This window comes from Barbatula barbatula, assembly GCF_947034865.1.
Source record: "Barbatula barbatula genome assembly, chromosome: 2".
Classification (NCBI taxonomy): Eukaryota; Metazoa; Chordata; class Actinopteri; order Cypriniformes; family Nemacheilidae; genus Barbatula; species Barbatula barbatula.
This window is the reverse complement of record NC_136767.1, coordinates 6804714-6829934: the sequence shown is the minus strand read 5'-3', so window position 1 is coordinate 6829934 and position 25221 is coordinate 6804714. Positions and strand designations below refer to the sequence as shown.

The following is a 25221-nucleotide window of genomic DNA, read 5'->3' as shown; positions in this document are numbered from 1 at the left end:
AGATCTTAAACACGATTACATTTTAAATGGTGTTGAAATTTTCATCATTAATAATTCATCTTATCCACCTGGAACCCACCCTCAATTAATCACAATGTTAATTTATATCAAGTGATCCACCCGGCCTGCTGATTATCAGCATTACTACCCTACGCTAATTTGCGCAACTTTTTCAAGATTGTGTTGGTCATTATGGGAATGAGATATTGTGCTTGTGTTTTTAATGTGCGCCTTGTTCGTAAATCCCCATCTGTTTTTTGCACTGTTGTGCTGTTTTGCCCTGTTAAGTCAATCTACAATAGAATAGAATCGAATAGAACTTTATGGTAATTTGTTAAGAACAACAAAAAACAGTTAAGCAGCTCTTCAGATTAGCAGGTAACATACAGTGTGACAGCGTACAAGACTAGTAGACATTATACACAGACAGCAACATTCAGAGGAATAATTACAAAATATTGTGGCAAGCAGCAATTACGGGGTCAAGCCCAACCACAGACAAAGGGAAATATTTTGGACATGTCAGATGATCACATTTTGAAAAATCAAGTCTGGCAGTTAGGAATTGTGTAGTTTACCTCAGGTCATGACTGCGATGACATGGATCAAGTTTTATGTCGATACACTAAAGTTTGGAGAAGATACAGCCGCAAATCCACTTTGGCATCTTCCTCATCACATTCGTAGGCAACAGGGAAGTACGAGAGAGTACCAGGCCTGGACATTATGTTTTATTATGTTTGTACGGCCGGCAGTCGACCGTCAGGCAGCTGAGGGCAATTTTACTTGCGTTTTATTGTTTGTTTATTTAATGAAATGTTGTTTTACATTTGCCGGTTCCCACCTCCTTCCTTCCTTTTATAGATCTTCGTTACAGCGTTGTTTATTTCAAGGTTGTCATCTCTTTTCACTGGGACATTCCCAAGTGATTGGCTTTTGAAAGCATTAATTGAACAATGGGCAAAACCATCTGAATAGGTTCACAAATCAGTTCAAATGATTTGTTCAGTTCGCAGCGCAATCTAAATCATCTGAAGAGGTGGGATACCCACTCCATGTCGCAGGAAACTTAAGAACACACAAAACACAAAGAACGTTGGATGAAGTTAATATGAATCTATTTCTATCCAAGCAAAACTGCAAATGCGTCATATTGTTTGCTAACAATGATAAATGACTGCCACATGCATGCGCCCACGCAACCTGTTTGTCAGACACAGCAACATGTGCGCGACCTGTTAGACACAGACGTGGGCTTGCAGAAATATACAGGAAGAACAGAAGGAGGAACGTTTTTTGATGGGCATGTGGCTTACTCTTTAATGTATGTTTACAAGTAAGAGCTTTTCAAAACACAAACATGTAACACAATATCAGAAAACATGAGTTTTGTCTAACATCAGTTTCATATAAGTGAGCACTGCAGATGTTCTAGATCATCTTAGGAAATGCTGAGTATAAATGAAAGCATTGTAAATGCTTGTAGAAAACTACTTGAGTAGTTTTTTCATTGCATACTTTTGAACTTTTACTCAAGTAATTTTTTAAATAGTGACTTTTACTTTAGTAAAGGTTTTGGTTACTCTACCCACCTCTGGACAACTCTGATATCAAACCACTCAGCTTGAGCCAACAAATATACAAATTTAAATCGAATATCATTATGATAAAAGCTTCACATGTTATAAGCATTTTGATAAATGTTATTATATCTCTGGAAAACTAGGGCCTATAACTTTAAAAGTCCTCTCAGAACCATCCCAAGTTTCGTAGCGAAACCTTCGTAAAAACAGCGTTTCAATATTCAAAATATCTGCCCACAATGGAAAAATGAGGAACATTGGTTATAGTTTGACTTCTCATACCTCAAGGAGTCAAACTAGGTCACTCTTATGATTTTACACCAAGTTTTCATAGGTGATCAACAGAAATTGCCATTTTTCTATATCTCAGGACAAATGCTTTGCCGAAACATTCTCTTTTACCTGAAGTTGTGACTGCGATTACATGTACCAAGTTTCGTGTCGATACACAAAAGTTTGGCGAAAATACAGCATCAAATCCATTTTTTGTTAGTTCAGACTGTCCTCTATGTGTGTGCCAAATTTCACAACTTTCCCATGTACGATTTTGTGGGCTGCCATTTACTTCTATGTTTTCCAAATGTTTAGGAGGCAGACAAAATGTGCCAGTGATGATGCATACCACGTTTCATGTCAATACACAAAAGTGTTGCGAAGATACAGCCACATGACCCTTTGTATGGTTCGTCCGTTGACTCGTGCCACAATTTTCGTCATTAGAAGTCTGCACACCCCATCCGTGCACAACCCATTTTTTTAGACCACGCGGATGTGTACAACAGCGCATGCACGAGAAAAGTGCACTAGTCCGCTAGGGGGTCGATACACACACAGAAAGTGTGCAGTGTGTCATTGTCGAAGAATCAGTATCAAAAAGAGCTTTATTGCCAAGTATGCTTGCGCATACAAGGAATTTGTTTTAGTGACATAGGTTTCCGGTATACAGAGACAACAACACACAGACAAAAAATATGCAAATAAATAAGTGGATAAACAATTGTTCTAGAAATGATAATGGAATAGGTGTGAGTAAGATGCAGGGATGTACTAGGATGGAGGGGTAACAAATAAATATAAGGATATTGCACATTTTTATTGCATAAGTGGGGAACATTTAACTGTTCATGAGGTAGATTGCCTGGGGGAAGAAACTGTTCTTGTGCCTGACTGTCCTGGTATATGCGGCTCTGAAGTGCCGGCAAATGGCAAAAGTTCAAAGATGGGGTAACTTGGATGTGAGGGATCCAGAGTGATTTTCTGAGCCCTTTTCCTCACTCTGGATGTATACTGTTCTTGAAGGGTGGGCAGGGAAGTACCAATAATCCTTTGCAATGGTGAATGACTTACTCTATCATTAATTTGCAGTGGACCTGTGAATTACACGACAAAAACGCTGCCCTCTGACGGTCTGGTAGAGCACACACACAAATTTACTGCGTATGTGTCGAACTTGGATGTCCGCGCTTAATCCGTGTTGAGTATGTGCCATGTAGGAGGAGTTCAAAAAGTATTTTTTCTTTATAATTCAATATGGCGGAAAGGAAGAATGATGCAATATGACAACTCTGATTTCAAATTACTCTGCTTGAGGCAACAAATATACTAATGTTAATTGAAATACCATTATATTAATGTCTTCATATTTTATAAGAATTTTGCTAAATTCTATTATATATCTTGACCACTAGGGGTGTTGGCCTATAACTTTACAACTCAGAACTTGACCTTGATGAAACATGCTAAGTTTTTAGCGATATTTTATTGCGTTCGTAAAAAACAGCATTTAAGACAAAATTCTAAATGGGCAACCCCCACAATGGACGAATGAGAAATATTGGGTATCTTTTGACTCGACCACTCTTCAAACTAGACAACTCTTATGATTTTACACCAAGTTTTCAAAGGTTTTCAGCAAAAATAGCCATTTTTCTATATCTCTGGACCAATAGGTGGCGCTGTGTATGTTACCCCAGATCATGACTGCGATGACATGTTCCAAGTTTTGTGTCGATACACAAAAGTTTGGCGAAGATGCAGCATCGTTGTCACATTCGTAGATGCGCTTTACTAGAGCAGATTGGTCTATCAAAAGAGTTCTACTAACTTTTTAACTGCAGTGTATCTAGATAGTGCATACCAAATTTCGTGCAAAACGGGCAAACCGTCTAGGAGAAGTTTAAAAATGTAGCTTTTTTTAATTCAAAATGGCCGTAAAAAACATTTTACGACAAAAATGAAAATGGCCGACCCCCACAATGGCCACCAAGGAAATATTTTAGACATGTCAGATGATCACAATTTGAAAAGCATGTCTAAAAACACATAGGTAAAGGCAATTAGAACAAGGAGAATTGTTAGTTACTTTAGACCACTAGGTGGTGCTGTCATATAATAAAATATGGCAGACAGGGAGTATGGTGGAACATGACAATCACTGACACATGTGCTGAGACACATTCTCAGCCAGGGGCGCAACTACTCAGTGTTAGGGGGGGAATGTTTTCCAGCTTCTAGTCATTTATTGTGCATGTTACCTTATATTTACCAGTTCTTATTTTACTTTCATAAAATTTAGATATGTCATGCAATAGGGTTTAACCAAAATATAAATGTAGATATCAGCAGCAACATTATTTTGCATTAAGTTAGCAAACACTTGCCAGTCAATATTTATATTTGCAAGCCTCCAACTTTGGTAGCAAATCTATTCATGATTCCACGGTCGGTTGCTCAGCAAGCTCACTAGCTAACATTAGTCTGTTAACATGAATATTGTATTTGCAAGAATAGACGTCACATTTTGAATCCTACCTGTTGCCTTTCACCATCCACGTATTTAGCTGCTGTCGCATCCCTTGACAGGACGTCTCCTTTTTCCATCTTTTTCTATTTTTAGCCCCTGACAGCTTTTTTGGTTTATCCATCTTTTTCAAATTCAAATTTCAACGACAACTCACTAATGTTACTGCGTACTTAACGTAACTCACGGCGCCCCGCCCACTCGCGATATTACCCTTCTATGTCTAAATAAATTATATGATGGAATCTTATGAGGGCACCGGTGCCGCCTAGCCTGTTAGTCCTCTTAAATGTAAATAACTTTTTATATATACACTAACTTATATAAATTTTTTAAAAATGTATATAACTTTTATTATTTCACATTTTAAACCATCGCGTTGGCGCCCCCCATGGTGCGGCGCCCCCATGCGCCGCATATAGCGCATACCCACTTTTTGCGCCACTGTTCTCAGCACAAAAATGTAAGTATGAAACAATGGCTGATGTGTGTTCCTCCAGGTCTGCACCCTCTGCAAAAATGTCCCAATCTGTATCCTTAAAGCAAGTAGAAGGGTCTGCATTATGGCATAAAATATTCTAGGTCCGGGTCGCAGTAATCGTCTTTGATTGTGGCGTTTGCACACGAGTAATTGTTCATGTAAATTCTGAGACCCCCTCTTTTTTCTTACCAGAGTGAATGGATCAATCCGCTCTGAAAACAGTGTGGTCTGCTAGCTCAAAAGTCTCTGATTTGATTTATGAAAGAAAAGAATAAGGTTAATTTATGTTCAAAATAAGTAAAAATATAATTAATCTGATAATTCTTGAGTACCTAATTTAAGTGAATTTTTTTGTGAAAATACAGAATACAATATCCCCCTGCATTTCTGTTTATAGTCAATATCTGAATATGGAATACACCTACTGTATATACGGTGTGTCTCTGTACATAAATGTATGTGTAAGAGCTATGACATTTTTTTATTGATTCCTTTTTAAATTGAGCTCCTTTCTCATTTTGGATACAAACTCTCAGGAAACAATCCCTGAAGTGAGGTATTACCAGTAGCAGAGATGTGGGCAATATAGCCTACAGTGTATGTTTTCCAGTATGCAGCACACCAGTATTCCATTCTAAACATAGCAGAAGGCGCTGTGCACAATGCTTACTTAAGCAATAATGTTATCCCTGATGTTGTGCCAGTTTAAATAATATGCTATAAGTATCCAGCTTTGAGGCTACAGGGACACCTTTTGATGTGACCAAACGAAGCGAGGTTGACGAAGTTGCATAGAAGGCAATCTAGTCATTAAATATCACTCCAATAATGTTAGATATGTAGCGCCTCTCTAGCGTGTTTCACTATAATGAGAGGTAGCTATCCTGAGTTCTTTAAATTTCCTTTAACACAAATATGTGAATTTCACAAATAAATGTCTTCGTATTCAACCTGTGTGTGTGTGTAATTATTAACTCCTAGAATGAAATACTTTCCCCCTCTAAATCACTATTTAAGCAGTATTCACCTTCAACGAAAATGAAATGTCTTTCAAGTACTTATAATATAAACACTTTCAAAGTTCACCCCAAAAAAATTTCCCTTGATCAACTTAAAATATCAAAAGAGACAGTAACCACAACGGTTTTATAAAAAATATACCAGAGTTAGTTAGAAAAAGTGTGTCAAAGTAAACAGGTATCGATAAACTCGCTTTTCATATCACAAAGGCCTTTAAATTCACATACAAACAATGTAGGGGCCAAGAAAATAAAATAGCCGGCAAGTCTAGTTTAAATTTGAAATACGAAATACGGCGGCATCATAACGGAATTATGCTTAGGGCACCAAAATGGCTAGCAGCGGCACTGAACACTATCCAGCTTCTCAGGGTCTTTGCTCATCGTCACTCTCACAGTTCCACACAGGCTTAACCACTCGAGATAGCTGGCCGCTAGCTTGTTAGCAAAGTCTATGCAAAACGCTAAGCACTCATTTCAGTCTTCATGTGCAGAGTATGCCACTCGCACCGACATAAATATCACCATTAAAGTGATTATTAGAGTCCTGGTTGAACACTTTCACTAAAACGGGTGCATTCGTTATATTCATCTTAACCACGTTTTTCTTATCAGACAAAACCCACGCGTCTCTTGTGTCTCGCGATCCTCTTCCTCACTGTTAAAAATTGCTGTTATTTTACGTCAAAATTTCAACAGTATAATCCTGTTATATCTAAAAACAGGCACTTAATGTTTTTTCATGGAGATTAGAATGACGTAAACAAACTTTTAAATAATTTCACCGTATTTATTGCACAAATGACAAAAAACAGGTATATACAGTATTTTTAGAAATAGGAAACAGCAGCAAGCACGTGGAAGGTCATGTTCTACATTCTCCTTGTTATCAGGTGAGTGCCAGTTTGCTTTGCTCATTATAGACTAAATATAAGTTTGCAATTGCAATTTCAGTGATAACGTGCGCCGACGATATTGTGAAGCGGAGTTGAACTTCGAAAAAGATATTTTCTGATTACAGGTTGAGTTTTGTAAAACTTTTTATCAAACTAATACATGATATACTATATGCTCTTTTGCATGGATAAGCCTTCGAGAAGGTCTGCAACAAAAACACCTCGATGTATTTATATCACGCTACAGCTTATTTGCTAATATTAGCTTGCTATCTTTTAATTAATTCCGCAACGTGTCGTTTTGCTTGCAAATGTGACTACCTTTCTAATTGGTACATAACTCTATTCCAAACGTTTTTTTTTTCTTTTACTAGTGTTGTGGATGTTTTAAGTTGCTTGTGTTTTGGATTGCATCTATTTAAGTTGTTGAAAAGTTTGGTGATAGAATAAAGAATATTTGTGTTTTTAAGAATAGCTTGCTATACTTATGAATAATTTGTATTTTAACTTTTAGTGTGGTTGGTTTGCATTGTATTGTTATTTTGACCAATCCATAAGGCTAAGGGACATTTCATTTTCGTGCAAATTTTGCAGTTGTTTTTATGCCTTTTTAGTACTGTACAGTTTGACTTTCCAGCATGTTTCCATGTTTCCAGTTATGTGGACATCTGTGTAATACTCCAGTAGCCTATGTGAATTACATGAGGATTCACAGCAATAGCTGTGAAACTCCTAAAAAGATGTTAAAATGCAACATTATCTACACCTAAAATAAAAGGGCTGTGTTGCTAATTTAAGAATTTACTTCTGTATTTACTAGTGCTGTCAAATGATTAAAATTTTTAATCTAATTAATTACATGCTATGGCGATTAATTAATCTAATTAATCGCACATACATACAGACTTTACAACTAGCTAATTTTTTTACCATTTATTATTGAATAGAAGCCTATAACTCAGGCTACAAAAATCTTGAAATTCTTACCACTGAATGAACACCAACCTATTAATTAGATTACAATGGTCATGACATTTTTAATAATTGTGAAAACAAACCAATGTCTCTAGGCTAATGACCATGACAATTTTGTTTGTAACTGAACACAATCTTATAAATTACATTTCAATGGACATGGCATTATTGAACAGAAGCCTGTCCCTTATGCTACAATGGTCAAAATGTAACAAATAACAAAAACTTCCCCTTAATTCTTATTTCTCTTTTAACCAGTTGCTAAGACAGACTAGCTTGTTAACATTTTCTGAGTTTAAAGATGCCCTTTTATTCTGCACAACAGTGCCAGCCAGGGAGAAAAGTCTTTCGCATGGAACTGTGGTTGCAGGAGTGGCCAAATATTTGCAAGCTATGGAAGACAGTGCAGCATGAGCTCCTGCATGAGCTGACCACCACTCTAGAGGACACTCATCCATTGCAATACTGGGCTCAGCTCTGTAACGGTGTAAAGCATTGCTATGGTAATTTTCTTCCTCTGAATCAGAGTCTGAACCCAGCAGGAGGATTCTCTTCTTCTTCTTAGCTGGCTCATGTTTCTCACAGGGTTGTGGAGTATCTGCGCGGAGTCCTCCTTCTTGTAGTATTTTCTCAAGGGTAGACCATACCTGCTCTCTCTCTCCTCTTGATAGGCACTTAAAGTCCTTGAAACGTGGGTCAAGTGCTGAAGCAAGTTTTAGCCATTCACCATTCATGTCAGCTTGGCGTTCGGCAAGATCTTTGCTGAAGGCAGTCTTGAACCTTGCCAGATAGGCTGGATCTTCATCAGAGACCCTCATTACATGCTGAAGGTGGCAGAATGCAGGAAGCACTACAGAGCAGGAGACATAAGCCTCACCCCCAAGGAGTTCAGTGACACACCTGAAGTAGAAGATAAACATGAACCATAAATAAGTGTAATGCATTTAGTTTATTTAGCATCAGTTATAAAGGATGATTACTGTAAAATCCTTTCCATTTTTTTCATATGTTAATTTTATGAAGCTTTTAAAAATCTTAATCTTTTACAAATATTTTTGGTTTGTATTTCTCAGTAAGAGCATTTAAGCATGACATTCTATTTCATAGTCTATGACAACATGCAAAACACAACAATATAACATGGTTCTGATGTAACGTTACTCACTTGCATGGTTCAAGAAGGCTCTGTAACTTGTGCAGTTTATCCCACTCCGATGCAGTCAGCATGACTAACTTGTGTTTCTGTTGGGCCAGAGTAGTCTTAACAGCCTCTTCATTTCGTAAGAGACGGGTGATCATGTCGAGTGATGAGTTCCACCTCGTTGAAACGTCTTGTATCAGCTGCTCTCTCTTCTGATCCAATGCTGTTTGGTTTTGATGAAGTTCTTCTGTATTAGCAGGACTATGCTTAAAATGTCCAATAATCTTCCGACACTTTGTCAATGTGTCAGTGAATCCACTGTCAGAGAGACAAACCGTAATGGTTCTCTGTAGTATATGGGCAGCGCACGGCATGTGATGATACGGAAGCTTTCTTGCCGCTGGGACCATGTTGCGTGCGCTGTCAGTTCCGATGGTTGTCACATTTTCTCAAACGCCCCAGTCGTCGGCCACTGTTAGAAACTGTTCGGCACATGCATCAGAATAGTGCCGTGTGACTGACTTCAGCACGGTTAACGCGAATGATTTAAGTTTCCAGTCACAATCGATGACGTGCGCAGTAACACCTAGATAGTTATGATTGCTGATTGACGTCCAGTGATCTCCAGTTAGAGCCACATATTTAGCTTGAGCTAAATTGTCCCGTTTAGTTTTTTTTTCTGTGTCGTACAGCTGATTTATTCTCGAAAGTACTGTACCTCTTGACGGTGGTGTGTAGGTTGTATCGGAGGAAGCAATTCGAAATGCATCCATAAGCCCCTTGTCCTCCACAACATTAATAGGCCTACAGTCCATTGCAATCCACTTAGCTATCGCATTTGTTAACGATTGTGATGTAGACTTACTTAATTTTTGGCGACTCGTCTCAGGAAGCGTGGTTTGGCGGAGCTTGCTAACTGTCGCAGCCAGGGGTGAGGTGACCGCCAAGCTCGCTAAAACATGCTTCGAGTTTAGGTGGTATTTCAAGCTTGAACTGCTTCGATGATAGGCAAATTCCTTGCCACAGATAACGCAAATGACTTTGCTTTTGTCAATGGCTCCATTGAGATCTCGTTTGTACTTAAAATGGCCATTCAGCAAGCCATGCAGTTCTTCGTCCTTTTCGTTTTGCATCTTGATGGTTTTGTTACTAGAAGGCTGCAATTCTAAAAAGTGTACAGGTCTGTTGAAGGGCGGGGCAGGGCGGGGCGCGTTAATTGCGTTAAAAATATTAACGCGTTATTTTCCCGAGGGATTAATTAATCAAATTAACGCGTTAAATTCCCAGCCCTAGTATTTACATAATCTGAGTGAGTATCCTTTATTACCCACTAAAGCTGAATGTTCAAATTTTTTAAAGGCGGTTCATTGGGATTAATCCCGAAAAAGGCACCAAGGGTGGACGAGTCATCTCAAGCGGACTGGAAAGGTCCCCCAGAAAAAGAAAACAGTCAACACCCGTGTTGCCAGTTTACTGAAGAAACTGATGGACTTTGAGTGGGACTTTATATAAGTGAACCCTATCCTTTACACTACACACATTCCATACACAACAAACACAAACATGATGTGTGTTAGTTTCCAAATTTTTTCAGGTGTTCAGTTTTGAAGACCATAAATTGTAATCCTTTAATTCGTAGTCACTTTAAGTCATTTGTTTAGTTTTATTTACATGTTCTACTAATTTGGAGAATATTTTGTGGTTCTTTGTGTTCACTGATGTTCAGGTGATGTTGAAAGGTACTCATATAAAATACTGAATTTGTGGCATATTTATTTGACCATTCACTTATTCTTCCACAGCCCCTAATTTTGAGAATATTTTGTTATTTGTTTTGCTGTTTACAATAACTGCACTTTAAACAATTAATTTTATTTAAATGGCTGCATTTTATTGTTACTTTTGTTTTAAATGTCTTTCAAGCTTTTAAGAAATGTTTAAATAATAAAGATGCATGTTTTGAAGTGACGATGCATTATTTGTGTGAAACTTTTAAGGTTAAACTTTTAATGGACAAATTTATATACTGTACAAAACAGCAAGACTGCTAAAGGGATTATAAAAAGTGAAAATAAATAATTTCTAGCCTTTTAAGAACCACTTGAGAATAAACGTTAACCAACTGTTTAATGCTTTTGACAGTATTTTACTGTTAATGTAGAAAATAACAGCTTTATGCCGTTTTTGAAAAAGCAGTAATCACCTTTTCAGCAACAGCAAGAGACCGTTAATTAACAGTATCTTGCTGGCAACTGTGCTGCCAGTTACTTACTGTTTTTTACGGTGAAATTTTTAACGGGGCTCCCTCTCCTTTGACCTCAACCGTGATTGGCTCATTACAAAACTTTCAGAAATAAAATTAATTCACAAAACATTTCTGTACCTCTTTCTTCCAATTTTTACAGGCATTATTAAGGCATCTTCACAAATATTATTAACAAAAAAATATTTAACCTTTTAAATGTATAAAATATGCATTTTTCTTATACAGCAAAATCATAACTTCATTGCTGGTAAATTATTATAAACTTTTTCTTTTATAACCTCAAAATCTATTTATTAAACTATTAAATTATTTATTCAAACATACTAATGATTAAAGTTCAACTGGGTTACAGATATTTACACAAAATATTTCTGTAAATATTTGTAGTTGTGCCATGATGTTTCTATTTCTCCATCTTATTTTGTTGTTTTCCTCTGTTTTCTCAGAGTTGACTCTTGGATTAAGAACCACACCATTTGAAATCTCCAGATCAAACCGGTCTTCTGGATCTACTGTGAAGGTATTTCAGAATCTGTCATGACTAACATATACTGTTTCTCATATTTAAATTGGTGTTTAAAAACTTACATAACTATAAATTGCTGTTGTTTTTCTCATGTTCAAAAAATTCTCATGTTTTCTTGTAAATTCGCAGTTAGTTGATATTTTTTGACTATTTCAAAAACACTTAAAAAATCTGTGAAAAAACAGTTTAAACTTTGTAAAGTATTATTTTTTTGCAGTGTAAACAAGCTGAAAATACAGATATATTCAGAGACTAATAATGATATGTCAATTGATTATGATTTATGCATGGTGAAATAAGTAGCTTGTAGCTTTAGCATATCTATTTTATAGAAACATCCAACTACAAACAATACTTTCTCGGTTTCATCGGGGCCCTGCCAACGTAGAAGCAGCTCTGATGAAGAAAAGCTTCCCTCATAATAAGCGCATGGTCTTTTTTACTATGTGCATATGCCTGGCATGGCAAAAATATGAATTAAAATGCAGGTTAAAATCAAAAGTTTATCACATTTCACAAAAATTCAAAACAAAACACACAGCAGACAAAAGACAATTCTGTCTTGACTCACAGAGGCAGAGACTCAATTGCAGGCAAAAATTGTAAAGTTGATTAAAAGTCCAAACAAAAGCAAAACAAAACGGTCCAAAAGAGACACCACATGGACGAGTCACCACAATGTCCGCAGGAAAAGGTCTGGACCCGACCTGAGAGGTATAGAACCACTGGGGGAGAGATGTCTGGGTGTCAACAGCTTGGAGGTCCTGGATGCCAGCTAGCAACTGCGTGACAGAGAAGGAAAGGGCTGGGACACGGCTGGGACAAGCGTCAGTTAGTGCAAAGTGTTTAATAAACTACAACGGTCTGACACGGGGCAAGAGAGACAAGGGAATATAAAGGGAAGCAAATCTTCCATCATTAACCGTCATTATTTATTCTCCCTCAATTTGTTCCAAACATGTATGAGTTTCTTTCTTCTGATGTACACAAAACAATATATTTTCAACAATATTGGAAATCAAACTGTTTCTGGTCCCCATTGCTTTTCAATTATGTTAAAAAGAAAAAAAGGACAATACATGTTTTGGTTACGCACAGTCTTCAAATATCTTCTTGTGCAGAAGAAATAAACTCATACAGCTTTCGAACAACCTGAGGGGGAGATGGCAGTAAATGAAGTGATTGAACGTTTTGTTGTGGTATTTCACAATCATATCAGTGTTTCGTTATAGTATTTCTGTATTTATAATTCTAATACAAATGTATTATCAGACACCGTGGTAATCGAATAAACATTGACATTTAATTAGAGAAAACAAATTCAATAGGAAGTATAGTATGTAAAATTGAATACATGGATACAATTGTGTGAATATAATAAAGCAATTTTATTAGCTATTATTATCCTTTTATATTGGCGGTTTGTAGTGATGATAATCTAACTATAGTTTTCCTTCTTTTTGTAATCAAATCAAGTCAGTATTTTTTTTCAAAATGATGTGACATAAGCTTGCAATAAGGATTTTTTTCTCAGAGATGTGAGATGAAAATTGGGTGTTATGAAGTGTGAATTGTTGCAAAACAAAGTAATAACTGAGAAACAAAAAGTCGCAATTATATTTTCATTCAGTGGTGGAAAAACAGGCTTAATATACAAATGGCATAGCTACTAAATGTCTTTAACAATATCAATAAAATAATAGACAAATATACTGCACATATCAGCTAAATCAAACAAATTAAAATAATATCAGCAGTATGGATTATGCTCTTTTATGAAATGTCATATTATACTACCACTGTATAAAAATCTTGATCCTGTCTCAGTACCTTTTAGGTATATTAGATAAGGTCTATTTGAAAGGTGGTAGATTCACCTATGCGGATTAATTCTTCTCCCTGGATAAGCGTGCATGTTTGTGAGGGAACAGAGAGAGCAGGTAAACTCTGCCGTGTGACATGAAAGTTTAGAGCTTAGAAAAACTAAAGAACTTTGCAACAGTGAAAGGTCCTGGCAGATTGCAAGCCAGAAAAATTGCACACACAGGAAGCGATTTTTAACTTTTGGAACTTTTTAGAAATGTAGTTGATTAAAAAGTATAATATTTTTCTTTCAAATGTAATCAAGTTAAAGTCATAAGTAATCAGTAAATTTAACGACGTAACTTCGTTACTGTCAACCAATTTCGGAATTATCTAAAAGTTTCAGGCAAAGAAAAACAAATCTCGGCGGCGTCTCAACAGATTAATATTTTATACGTTTGAAACGAGTTGGTTGGATGGGTGGAAATGCAGTAAAAAGAACTGTGTGTTGTAAATGTAAAAACATTGTAGCAGCCCCTTGGCCTCACTAACTTGACACAGAGAGTTCCGACGGGTATATAAACCTTTTTTTTGCTCGTAATGAGCCCCTTGAACGTTGCTTAAACGTTGTTGTAGCGTTTAGCAATGTATAGCACCATGTGGCACCGTGAAACTATATAAATACAACAAATATGTACATAATCAAACAAAATACGCATTTACAGTGACTAAGACTGCATAAATGATTAAATAAAGGATATAAACAATCAGCTCTCCATGAATAACACGTGACAAAGATAACATAGACACATACCTCGCTCCGCTTGCCCAAGAGGTACTAAACATGAATAAATCCAAAACATGAATAAATCCAAAACAGTTCTTAAATTTGTAGTGCCTTCGTTTCAGTCCCACATAAAGCGGCACATGTTGCTTCTTCAAAGTATAAAGTATATTCCAACAGATCATAGTAATGACAAGACATAGATATATCAACCCACTCAAAAATAGGAGCTACCTTCTATAGTCCTGGGACTAGAAAAGCAAAGTCATTAGGGTAATTCCAATGGTAGGGTAGCAAAGTCAATGCCACATAAATCCAAGGCAGAAGAACTCTGGAAGAGTTGATCAGTTGCTAGGAAATCCGAACACGGGTGGACAAAAGCAGAACACGGGTGGACAAAAGCAGAACACGGGTGGACACACGGGTGGACGAAAGCAGAACACGGGTGGACAAAAGCAGAACACGGGTGGACAAAAGCAGAACACGGGTGGACAAAAGCAGAACACGGGTGGACAAAAGCAGAACACGGGTGGACAAAAGCAGAACACGGGTGGACAAAAGCAGAACAATACTAGCTCTATGTATGCCCAAAGGCTAACTAACTGGGAAAATACTACCGGCACGGCTAGGTAGGGTCTAAACTACAAAGGTCTGACAACAGACAAGGGAGAATACTTGGTATATAAAGGGGATGAAACTAATGAGGAAAGGGGAAACCAGCCTTGTATGAAAGTGAGGGAGACGAGGGAACAGGTGTGGATGACTGTTGATTTGATTGTGACATAGTCCACAATGCTAACATCACATGACATGTTTTTGACATTATCATTACCTTTCCTCCACCACAACCGAGGTGCTTTGGTGTTTGGTGTCAGATGACTACTGCTCTCATATTATCTGATGCACATTTACATAAATACATTTATCATGGTTCTGCCTCCTTATGTCTTGATTTTCTAGTCTAGTGGCAGGATCATGACAGAGCCACGTGTTTTGTGTGGAGAGAAACCTATTATTGTCGGTCACTACCTATGCGTTCTCTCCAGCCCCTCTTGTTTCCTTATTAGCTTCCAGCCTGTGTCTCATTTCACACTCCTGCCCATTGTTATCTCCTTATTTAATGCCCTCATGTCTATTGACCTGTGCCCGTTTGTTATGCGCCTTGCCTTGCCTTGCCTTGCTCTGCTCTGCTCTAGTTCGCGTTATTGTTATTATCCACACCGTGGGTCTTTGTTTTGTGTTTAAATAAATCCATCTTTTGTTAACCCTCCACTGCTGCCTGCAATTGGGTTCTTCCACAGGCCCTCCGGACAACATTATTTTACACCCCAAATTGTTTCCACGTGGTTAGCTTTTTATATAATTAGCAATACTACAAGGTAAATACAAACTATGAAGCTTGACTGTTGTTCACTGTATGAGTAGTTGTAGGCTGAGAAAAGCTTGACCAATCCTGATTAAAATGCAGTAATGATCTTTTTAAGAGATTACTAACGTTTATAAAAAAGCTTTGTATTTTTCCCCATTTTCTCACACAGATGGAGACAAATCCCATTTCGCTTTTGGTTGAACCTGGGAGAGAAATGGCCTGTAAAATCCCTGTGTTCCCTAAAGGCTCCTTAATGACATCTGTGAACAGCGATGTTCAAAGTGTGAAGCTGACCTCAGAACAGCTACAGGACATTGAGGATGAGGAGATCCTGGACAAAATGGTAAAAATTCCCCTCGTCTTCTAACTGCATGAGCGGTGCGATCCCAAATGTGGGATTTCACAATGTACAGTGACCTAACATGCTGCCAGATTTTAAAAAAAAATCCAAATTTGTGAAAATATGCTGACCTTTCGGACAAAGAGAGAGAGGCCAGGTGGAAGCTCCTGTCATTTACATTCACAAAAAAAAACATATCTTTCAGAGCAACTGCAAGGAAACAATAAATTATATCAATCTTTAATATCTGCTAAAACCAAACTTTAAAAGTGAAAGTATGTAGATTTAGGTGTACACTATCAGACTAAGACTTATTTCCCTAAGTCTTTGGGGGCATAAAAGTTTTTCTCCTCTAAACCTAGTGTAGAACATGTCACAGCCCCAATGTAGCGTCCTGCTACTAAGCATATTTCTGCTGTTTCAAACACAATGAGCAGACCCTTTTCCGTAGATTTTGCCTTGTATAAGATTTTGCCCTGTACTTAATATGTATCATATTAGGTACAGGTCAGTGGTAAGAGCCACGTGCTATTGTGTGGGAGGCCTAGGTTAGATTCCCTTCTCAGCCATCATTTTGGATATTCTGAAGGGTTGAGCCACCCCCTCATGCCCTTGGCTGTCTGACATCCTCTGTGAACCACAATTACCAAATCCTGTTTATCAGAGCCTTAAATGGAACCAACAGTGTAGCCAGCTTAGCAAATAACAACAGGTAGGCAAAATACCGGTAGCCATACATAGCATTGATTGTTTTAATTGTAAGAAACAGAAACACTGTAATAAAAATAAATAATTTACAGGACAGATACCAGCTCTTTCAATCTCTGCCTTTAGATGTATCTCCATCTGCAATTTTTTTGTGCTGCAGTTTGGTAATATAAGTTCTTAACCCTTTTCAATTTGTAGTTCTGCTATTTCGGTTTCCCGTTTCAGAAGCAACTCGTAGCTGTCACCCTCCTGTTTATAGCTGAGGAACGTTTGCGTTTTCTTGTAAGAAACATCTAATGTTTTAATTGCTAACACAGCAGATTCATGGAACAATACATCAGTAATCAACTAATTTATTAATAAATCAGCATCAACTTCATTAAAGAAAATTATTTAATTTAACGTGAATAGAACAGCCTTCTTACTGGAGTTCAACAACCACTACGCAAACCAACTGAGCATAGGTGAGATGAACAGGGAAAGCAAGCAGTGGGCCAAACCACTGTGAGGCAGGGGAGTAGGTTTGTATTTTTTTCTAATTACAGAATTAGTTTATGTATACATACAGTACATATATGTATGCACAAAGAACAGTGCTGGTTATAATGATTTTGGGAAGGGCAACCCTCGGACAGAGGGGACACGTCCCCCTCCCTCGTGATTTACCCCCCTGCCATGAGCAGTCTCTATAATGAGTAAATTTATTCTTACTCTGCAAATACATCAAAAGTCTGTCTGCCTCTCAATCTCCTAAATGAAATAGCAGTTTTGTTATGCTTCAAAGTGTCTATGTTAATCCAGTGAAGTTTTACACCCATATTTTTACTTTTGTTTGCTGTCCAGATGCAGTGGTAGTGGAAAGTCTACAGCTTCCAATGCAGCTTTTAAATTAGCTTCCATCGTTGCATATTCTCTCTCCGGGTAGGCTAAAAAAGTCTTTCTACGAGGTAGACTTACATTATTGTGTCTTTGTATTTTCTCTATGACACAACAAGAGTGTGAGTCCACAGTGGAAATAGTTAAAATTTCCTCCACGATATACCCAGCAATCAACTGTGTTCAGGCCTTCTCCGATTACAGTAGTCATTGGACGGGAGAAATCCAGCTTCTCTTGTTTAGCTGAAGAAGGACATCCACTGGCACTGGACTCGACAATAGTTATTGGTTGCTTTTCGCACCCAGTACTTTCTCAAAACGTTTTACAGTGCAGTACTGCCCCAAGTGTTTTAATAAATTGGATGTTTTGTTGGGTGTCACGGTAGAGAGGGTTTTATAACCCACAACGCACAATCATTTTCTTGGCTTGGCCAGAAGTAAACTCAAAATAATGGTTGTACAGCTACAGAAAGCATACTTTTCTCTCCCCATGCTGAGTTTGTTTTGTTGGTAGTACCAACAAGTTGGTAGACAAGCATCCAGACTTTGAAGAAGGTATTTCTCTATTTACAATATTTTAGAGAATAAAAACTGTATTCTGCGGACCTAACTGACCGACAAGGACTGCAGCAGCAAAGAGGGCTGGGCAGTCAGGGTATGCTTTATGGAAGTCTCTGAGTAATGCTGGGTCCAAGATGGAGGTAAGACTGACTGTCACATTGAGGTAATTGAAAAAGGCTTTCCAGACTCGAGAAGATGAACTGAGGGCCCCTGTCTGACACGATGTCCTTCGGAATTCCAAAAACTAGAGAATACATAATTGAAAAGGACTTCAGCGGTCTCAAAGGCACAAGTCTGCATACTTTAGAGAAGCGACTGACGGCAACCAGGAGGCAGGTGTGGGAGTCAGACAGGGGTAAATCTGTGATGAAGTCAATAGCCAGATGACACGGGTAAGGGCATGAGTTAACCTTCTACCTACTGACTAGCTGGGTGCCTTATCCCGGAACAGAGTGAGTTGAGTCCATGAGGGCAGCCTGAAGCTCAGGTGGAACAAAGGTCTTGCCCTCAGTACCTTCTGGTGGAGCAGGGTGATTGCTGGTTGCAATCTCATCGTCAAGAGACCATAGAATGGGGTTCAAGAAGACAGCTGGAGGGAGCATGGGTTCCGGTACGGTGACATCAGGACCTACACTGTTGTGACGTGAAAGAGCATCTGTAGGTGATAGGTGACTGGGAAGTTGAACCGGGTGAAGAATAAAGTCCAACGTGCTTGACGGGAGTTGAGACGTTAAGCTTCTCTGAAGTACTCCAGATTGCGGGGATCTGTGATTACAGAAAATGGGCTTTTAACTCCCACCAGCCAATGCCACCATTCCTGCAGTGCCAGTTTGATGGCCAGCATTTATTGGCTTCCGATATTGTAATTTTGCTTCACCGAGGACTTTTTGCGGGGGAGAAATAGGTGCATGAATGGAGGCGTGGCGGACTCCCCGAATGCTGCTACCCCTACGAGGAAGGGAAGACCGGGGTCTGGGTAGAAGAGAATAGGTGTAGCACAGAAGGCTTCCTTTAGTCATTGAAAGGCTAGGAGGATGACAAGATTAAAATACATGTGCTTTTGCTGTAATACAATGTGTTTATACATTTTAAGGTTGAAAGAAATATACATTTTTTGCATAACGTGCATTATAATTGCTGCCATCAAACCTAGTTTGGATGATGAAACCAAAGGATGGACCACGCTTTACAGAGGTATGTTTTTATGGTGTCTTAAGCAGGTCCACCAATTTGGTGAAAGGGTCGGCAGGTGACTGTGGTGTGGTCATTGATGCAGTGGTCTTTCACACTTCACAGACGGGACAAGACACACTTCAGTAATCTTCAGTATATTTGATGTATTCCACAGGTAAACAGGTAGGTATTCCACAGGTAAACGGGTAAGTAACAACTTGACCAGCACTAGTGACTAAGGCCTGACAACAAACGACAACTAGGCCGGACAACAAACAATAGAAAGAGGTCCAGTGATGGGCTTCAGGTGCGGGTGTAATCCGTAGGAGAGTGAGCATGATAAACGAGGAGTGAGTACTGGTGCAGGGGGCATAGCCGGCAGAGGCAGAGAGTAGGTTAAAAACATTATGGTCATTCAAAACTCTTAAGCCAGGGGTGTCAAACATACGGCCCGCGGGCCGTATCCGGCCCGGTAGGGCGTCCAATACGGCCCGAGGGAAGATTTGAAAAATAATACAAATATGAAATAAAAGTTTATTATTATTTTAATTCATTTAAAGTTTATTAATACAATCAGGTTTTCGCTGCCATATTATGTTTTGTTTTATTAAATTTTTTACTTTATCATTGATCATTTAATTGGGCTTCTGCCGGAACCCCTAACAAGCATGCGCATTCTAAAGCGCCGCCTACATTTCGAAAACAAAGTCGGCTAAGTTGTGCGGCAAGGACTAGTGATTTTAAAATGTCCAAATAAAGAAAACTGACGGAAGAAGACGTATTTCTTCTGTGAGTTCAACGGTAGGCCGGTATGTTTAATCTGCTCACAAGCCGTGGCTGTGCAAAATGAGTAGAATATTAAACGGCACACACGCAGAGAAATATGATAAATACACTGGACAACTTCGAAAAGTCAATAATTTAACTTTAGCCTCGGAAAAAAGCAGTCAATGATCACAAAAACAACAGGGACTGATGAAGCTGTAACGCTATTTAATTGCCAACGAAATCGCAGCGGGATCAAAGCCGTTTTCAGAGGGAGAATTCGTCAAGAATCGGTAATGAACATTAACAAGTCGAACCTGCGCTCTCGACTCACAAACAGACAGCTAAATGACAGTATGAGATTGATGTGGTTGAAGAAAAGAGATGTCAGGAAGCAGGAATTAAAATCATAATGCAGATGCGATCTAGATCTTTTGTTGTTAAAGGAAATTTCTAGTATATATTTAATGTTCATATCCAAAGTGAAGTTGTACTACTGTACTAATTGTTAAATATGTTAAGGCAGTTTTTCCTATTAGTGAATTATATTGTATAGCTTGTATGGTTCATATTTAATGTGACCGTCTGTACACAAATAGAGTCATTACTAGTTTAAAAAGTATCTGACAAAAAATATTCATATTCAAAGGAAAGGGTTTTGATTGCCTTTACCTAAACAAAATAGTTTTTTCAAAGAGGAATAAGAGTGTTATTGAATCGTTCTGAGGATTTATTAAATGCACCTTTTACAGAACAGTATGTCTTTCTAGTTTTTTTGCTAATTCATTTGTAATTTGGTGCAATATGGTTTAAAAAAGGTGATTCGGCCCGCACATTGTCACTTTTCTCTCCATCCGGCCCTTACCCTAAAATGAGTTTGACACCCCTGTCTTAAGCAATTTGGTAATGACACTTTTTAACATTTTCACAAGGTTAATAACTCCCTATCTGTCTTTGTTGCCATGTATTTAATACATTTAGAGAGAACTTTTGTGTGTTCTTGGTATTGACAATAGATAATTAAATTGACGTGGAACCGGGACATACATTGTGCACACATAGGTATTATTTCTTACTATATTAGATACACTAGCTTAGGAGTGTGTGCCACCCCATCTGCTTGCACACAAGATGACCGATCAGGATCAGCTTTCTTTATCATGTGGCCCGGCTCCTCAGTAAGTAATACCTAAGGAAAAAGTGCAACGCAAAACAATGTTTAAAAGAAACCTCAATGTTGACTGTTTTATAGATACTCTTGTCGTGGAGGACAGCTCAAACTACAGTTTTGTAAAAACTACTTAAAACCCTCTCTTCTGTGAATACTTGACTGACAAATTAAGAAAAAAACTCTCTTTCTCGCAACAGGAATTTGTATGGCTTTTATTGAAACTAGTAACTTTGTATTAGCACCAATTGTATAATTGCTCCTGTATGACGTATCGCTTGTTGCTCCCGGAACTCTCTATCAGTCGCTTTTGATAAAAGCGTCTGTGTAATAAAGTTCGTTAGAAGGGAAGGAAGGAGGCGGGAATCGGCGAACATTCAAACACAAACTTTAATTAAATAAACAATAAACACGGAAGTAACTGACCGACAGCCACCTCACGGTCGACTGCCGGCCATAAAACATACACAAACTAAACACATGTCCGGGCCCGGTCCTCTCTCCTCAACAGTCCTGCCGAACATCCTTTTAAGCTCCCAATCTCCTCCGTGATAAGATGCGGGACCGGTGCGCGCACAGTTGCTTGCACTGATCACTCACGCCACCGGCCCCGCGTCATGGCTCTCGTCCTGCCTTCCTCACCACAGTCTGCTAAATGACTAAATGTAAATGTAGAACACTAGCCAGCAGCGCTAGCTTCCCAATTCCTGTGTTTTCATGCACTCTCATAATGTGTTTAATGCTTTAAATTTTTACAATATTAAGCCCTAAATGCCAAAAAGTAAACAATTGAAAAGATCTTAATTACAACAATTAACATTATCATGTTACTTCAGCCATACTTATCTCTAGAGAGTTATTTACCTGCCCCACTTTCTGTAGAATTAGGTTTCGGTCAGATTACAGTAGCGGCTTTCTGTCTAAACTAGACTTAAAAAGACTTAATGGTTAATGGTATTGAATTACCCACTGTATACATTACCTTAAATTTGCACTTTACAAAACAATTAGCAAAGCTTTTTGAATTTAAGAAAAAAAGTTGTGCGTCCTGAAATATGAAATCAATGAAATAAAAACCAAGTAAATGTATCTTTTCTTGTACATGTCAACACATTATCACAAACACTAGTTTCATGGTTTAACAAAAATTATAAGTCAATTGTTAGCGTTGCTTGAAAATGTATTGCTTGAATTGATGTTTTGCTAAATCTAAGCAGAAAAATATTTTTCTGAATTAGAAACTTCTATCTGGTTCTATATAATCCCACTAGCAAATTTCTGAATATGTTGTTTCTGTACTTTCATATAGGGTCTGGAAGATATTTGTTCCCATATAATTTTTGCTATATGAATGGCAAAACCTTGGAAGCTCAATATCTCAAAACTACTTAGAATGCAGATAGAACCTTATGATTCCAAGGTGACAATATGTATGGGGGGACAGCATTTTGCACCACTGGGGAATGACATGACATAGGTCAAATATATTAACAGTGTTGTCATGTTACAGAAAAATTTAGTGCCATTTATTAAGTTTTCTTAATACAATTTATCACCATTTCCAAAATGTGCAATGTTTATATTGTTTGCTTTGACAGCTTGATGATTGTAATGATTTTGGTGAAAGGAAAACCATACGGGCTGCGATAAGAGAACTCAGGAAGAAAAAACAAGGTAATTATAACTCTACCTACTATTTTGTTTTAAAGAAATCATTATTCCCCTTTCCGAAATGTGAAGAAAATGGATTGATTGCATGTGATTTTACCCAGTTTAACAGTTTCTAATGTCTGTTCTAACATCCCTTAGCACAAAAAATTTACCATCAGCAAAAATGCTTCGACCACATGTGTACCACGGCATTTAGCCCACTATTTTTTAAATTGCTCTTCAAGCAGGAATAAGGTGATTGGCCAAATAGTCCCATGAGGGCTAAAACACCAGGTAATTTCCCTAAATGAATTAAATATTAAACATGTTTTTGTAACTGCCACACACCATAATGGGGTCCATAGAGCCCTTATTTTATAAATAATAATGCAGCCAGAAGACAGTTAAATGTATATTTATATATATTTTCCACCACTTTGTTTAATACTCTTGAAATTACCTAGGGCCGTTTCAATAAGTAGGTTCACCAAATGTGAACTCTGATTTGACCTACATCGAGATGCGAAACTTTTAGTTTTTGGTTTTCAGAACAACTTATTTGAGTTAGTTCTATAAACTCTGGGTAGGCTTACCTTGAGTTAAGCGCTTGCATTCTACGACAAGCCATGATCTATGGAGCGCCGATATTACGATTAACCATGGCAAGGGGACTAAAAAAGAAACATGGCGCCAGAGAGCGCTTGAGAGGGAGGCACACTTTCCTCTCTGCATACAGTGGATTTACTAATGTACTCACAATAACTTAAGTTTACATTATAAAATATAAATGTACCAATAAACAAACAAATGAATCAGTGAATGAATCAATAAATGAATTAAACTAAATAAAGTCAACAGAAATAATCAAAACAATTGCTCTAGTGATGAGAGTGACATGTCAGCAGTCATGTTGTATGGGACACCTGTTGGGGTGTCAAAGTCAGACTGATCACCAGTTCGAACCCTGCTCCGAGCAACAGTAGCGGTTTTAGGCACGGGCGAACCGGGCAGTCGCCCGGGCGGCATTTTTTCATGTCACATGGGGGGCGGTTTTCTATTATGTATCATTCATTCATTTTGTGGAGAATCGGCAAATTGGCGCCCCTGCATGCTGAGAAGGTGCCGTGTGTGTGAAGGGGAAAGGGGCGCGTTCACCTCTAGGTGTTCAAACCGAACACGAATGAAGCGTTAAGCGCGAGTGATTTACATGTTAAGTCAATGCAAAGACGCCATGACCTACTTGCGGTGCGATTCGCGCGAATGAGGCGATTGAGCGTTCAAGTGATTCGCACGAGTTGAAAAATCTGAATTTTGGCGAAAATTCGCGCTGCCAATCAGGAGCTTTCTCTGGGCCGTAATTATTTACATTTAGTCATTTAGCAGACGCGCTTTTATCCAAAGCGACTTACGAAGAGTTCGAGGAGCAATAAGCGATAGCCTATGTCATACAAAGTTACTAGATTCAACAAAAGCTAGACTGCTACCTGTTGAGAGAAGAGTGTTAGTGTCGTTTTTTTTTTCTGTCTGGTATTCGCCGAAGATGTGCGTTATTTGAAAGAAATCATTATTATTTAGCGAGCGGCAGAAGCCCCTCCCATGACGCAAATTCAATTAGTGGGCTAAAGTCAGTCACACACCACCTCGATTTTCTTCCAAATAACGCACATTTTATCCATAATGTAATGAATACAAACCTATAGTTCCTGCACATTCTGTTTATTTGGCACTAGACAATCAACAGATTTCCCCCCCGCCCCCCAACACTGTCACTCAGGAAACGAGTCATGGCCATAATCGTTTTGTATTACTTGTCTTTTATAAGCCATTTCACACAATTCAGAAAAACAAAAATGTGCAGGAACTATAGGCCTGTATTCATTGCATTATGGATAAAATGTGCGTTATTTGGAAGAAAGTCAGGTGGTGTGTGACTGACTGGAAATGGGCAGGAAAAGGTCAAAGCCATCAGGTGCACAAAAAAAAAACGGATTTATGCAATTGAGAAATATAATTTTTCTCTTTCATTTATGTAGTGATAAAAAAATATGACGCTTTGTCATAATTTTGAGTGTGTTTTATTTTTAGTTATACACTTTTCGCTCAAATGTGGTCTCGCCCGGGGTGCAATTCAATGTAGAACCGCCACTGCCGAGCAGATTTGCTTAGGAATGGCCACACATTTAAATTAATTGTTTATATGCAGAAATGAAGTGATAAAAGTAATATGTCTGCATTTATTAATGTCTTTATTTATACAATTTATTAAGTAATTTCTTATCCTCCATAGAAAATGTCTCGGTTACGTCTGTAACCTCTGTTCCCTGATGGAAGGAACGA

General features: G+C 38.1%; 1 protein-coding gene across 3 annotated transcripts in view; it reads left to right on the top strand.

Moving 5' to 3' along the window:
- smtnb (smoothelin b) overlaps positions 1-25221 on the top strand; it is a 59475-nt gene that overhangs the window by 6632 nt on the left and 27622 nt on the right. For all 3 annotated transcript variants that reach the window (XM_079451285.1, XM_079451284.1, XM_079451286.1), the window contains exons 2-4: positions 11608-11681; positions 15813-15986; positions 22833-22908. In XM_079451285.1, coding sequence (XP_079307411.1) covers positions 11608-11681; positions 15813-15986; positions 22833-22908 — 324 coding nt within the window. The remainder of the gene's footprint in view (positions 1-11607; positions 11682-15812; positions 15987-22832; positions 22909-25221) is intronic.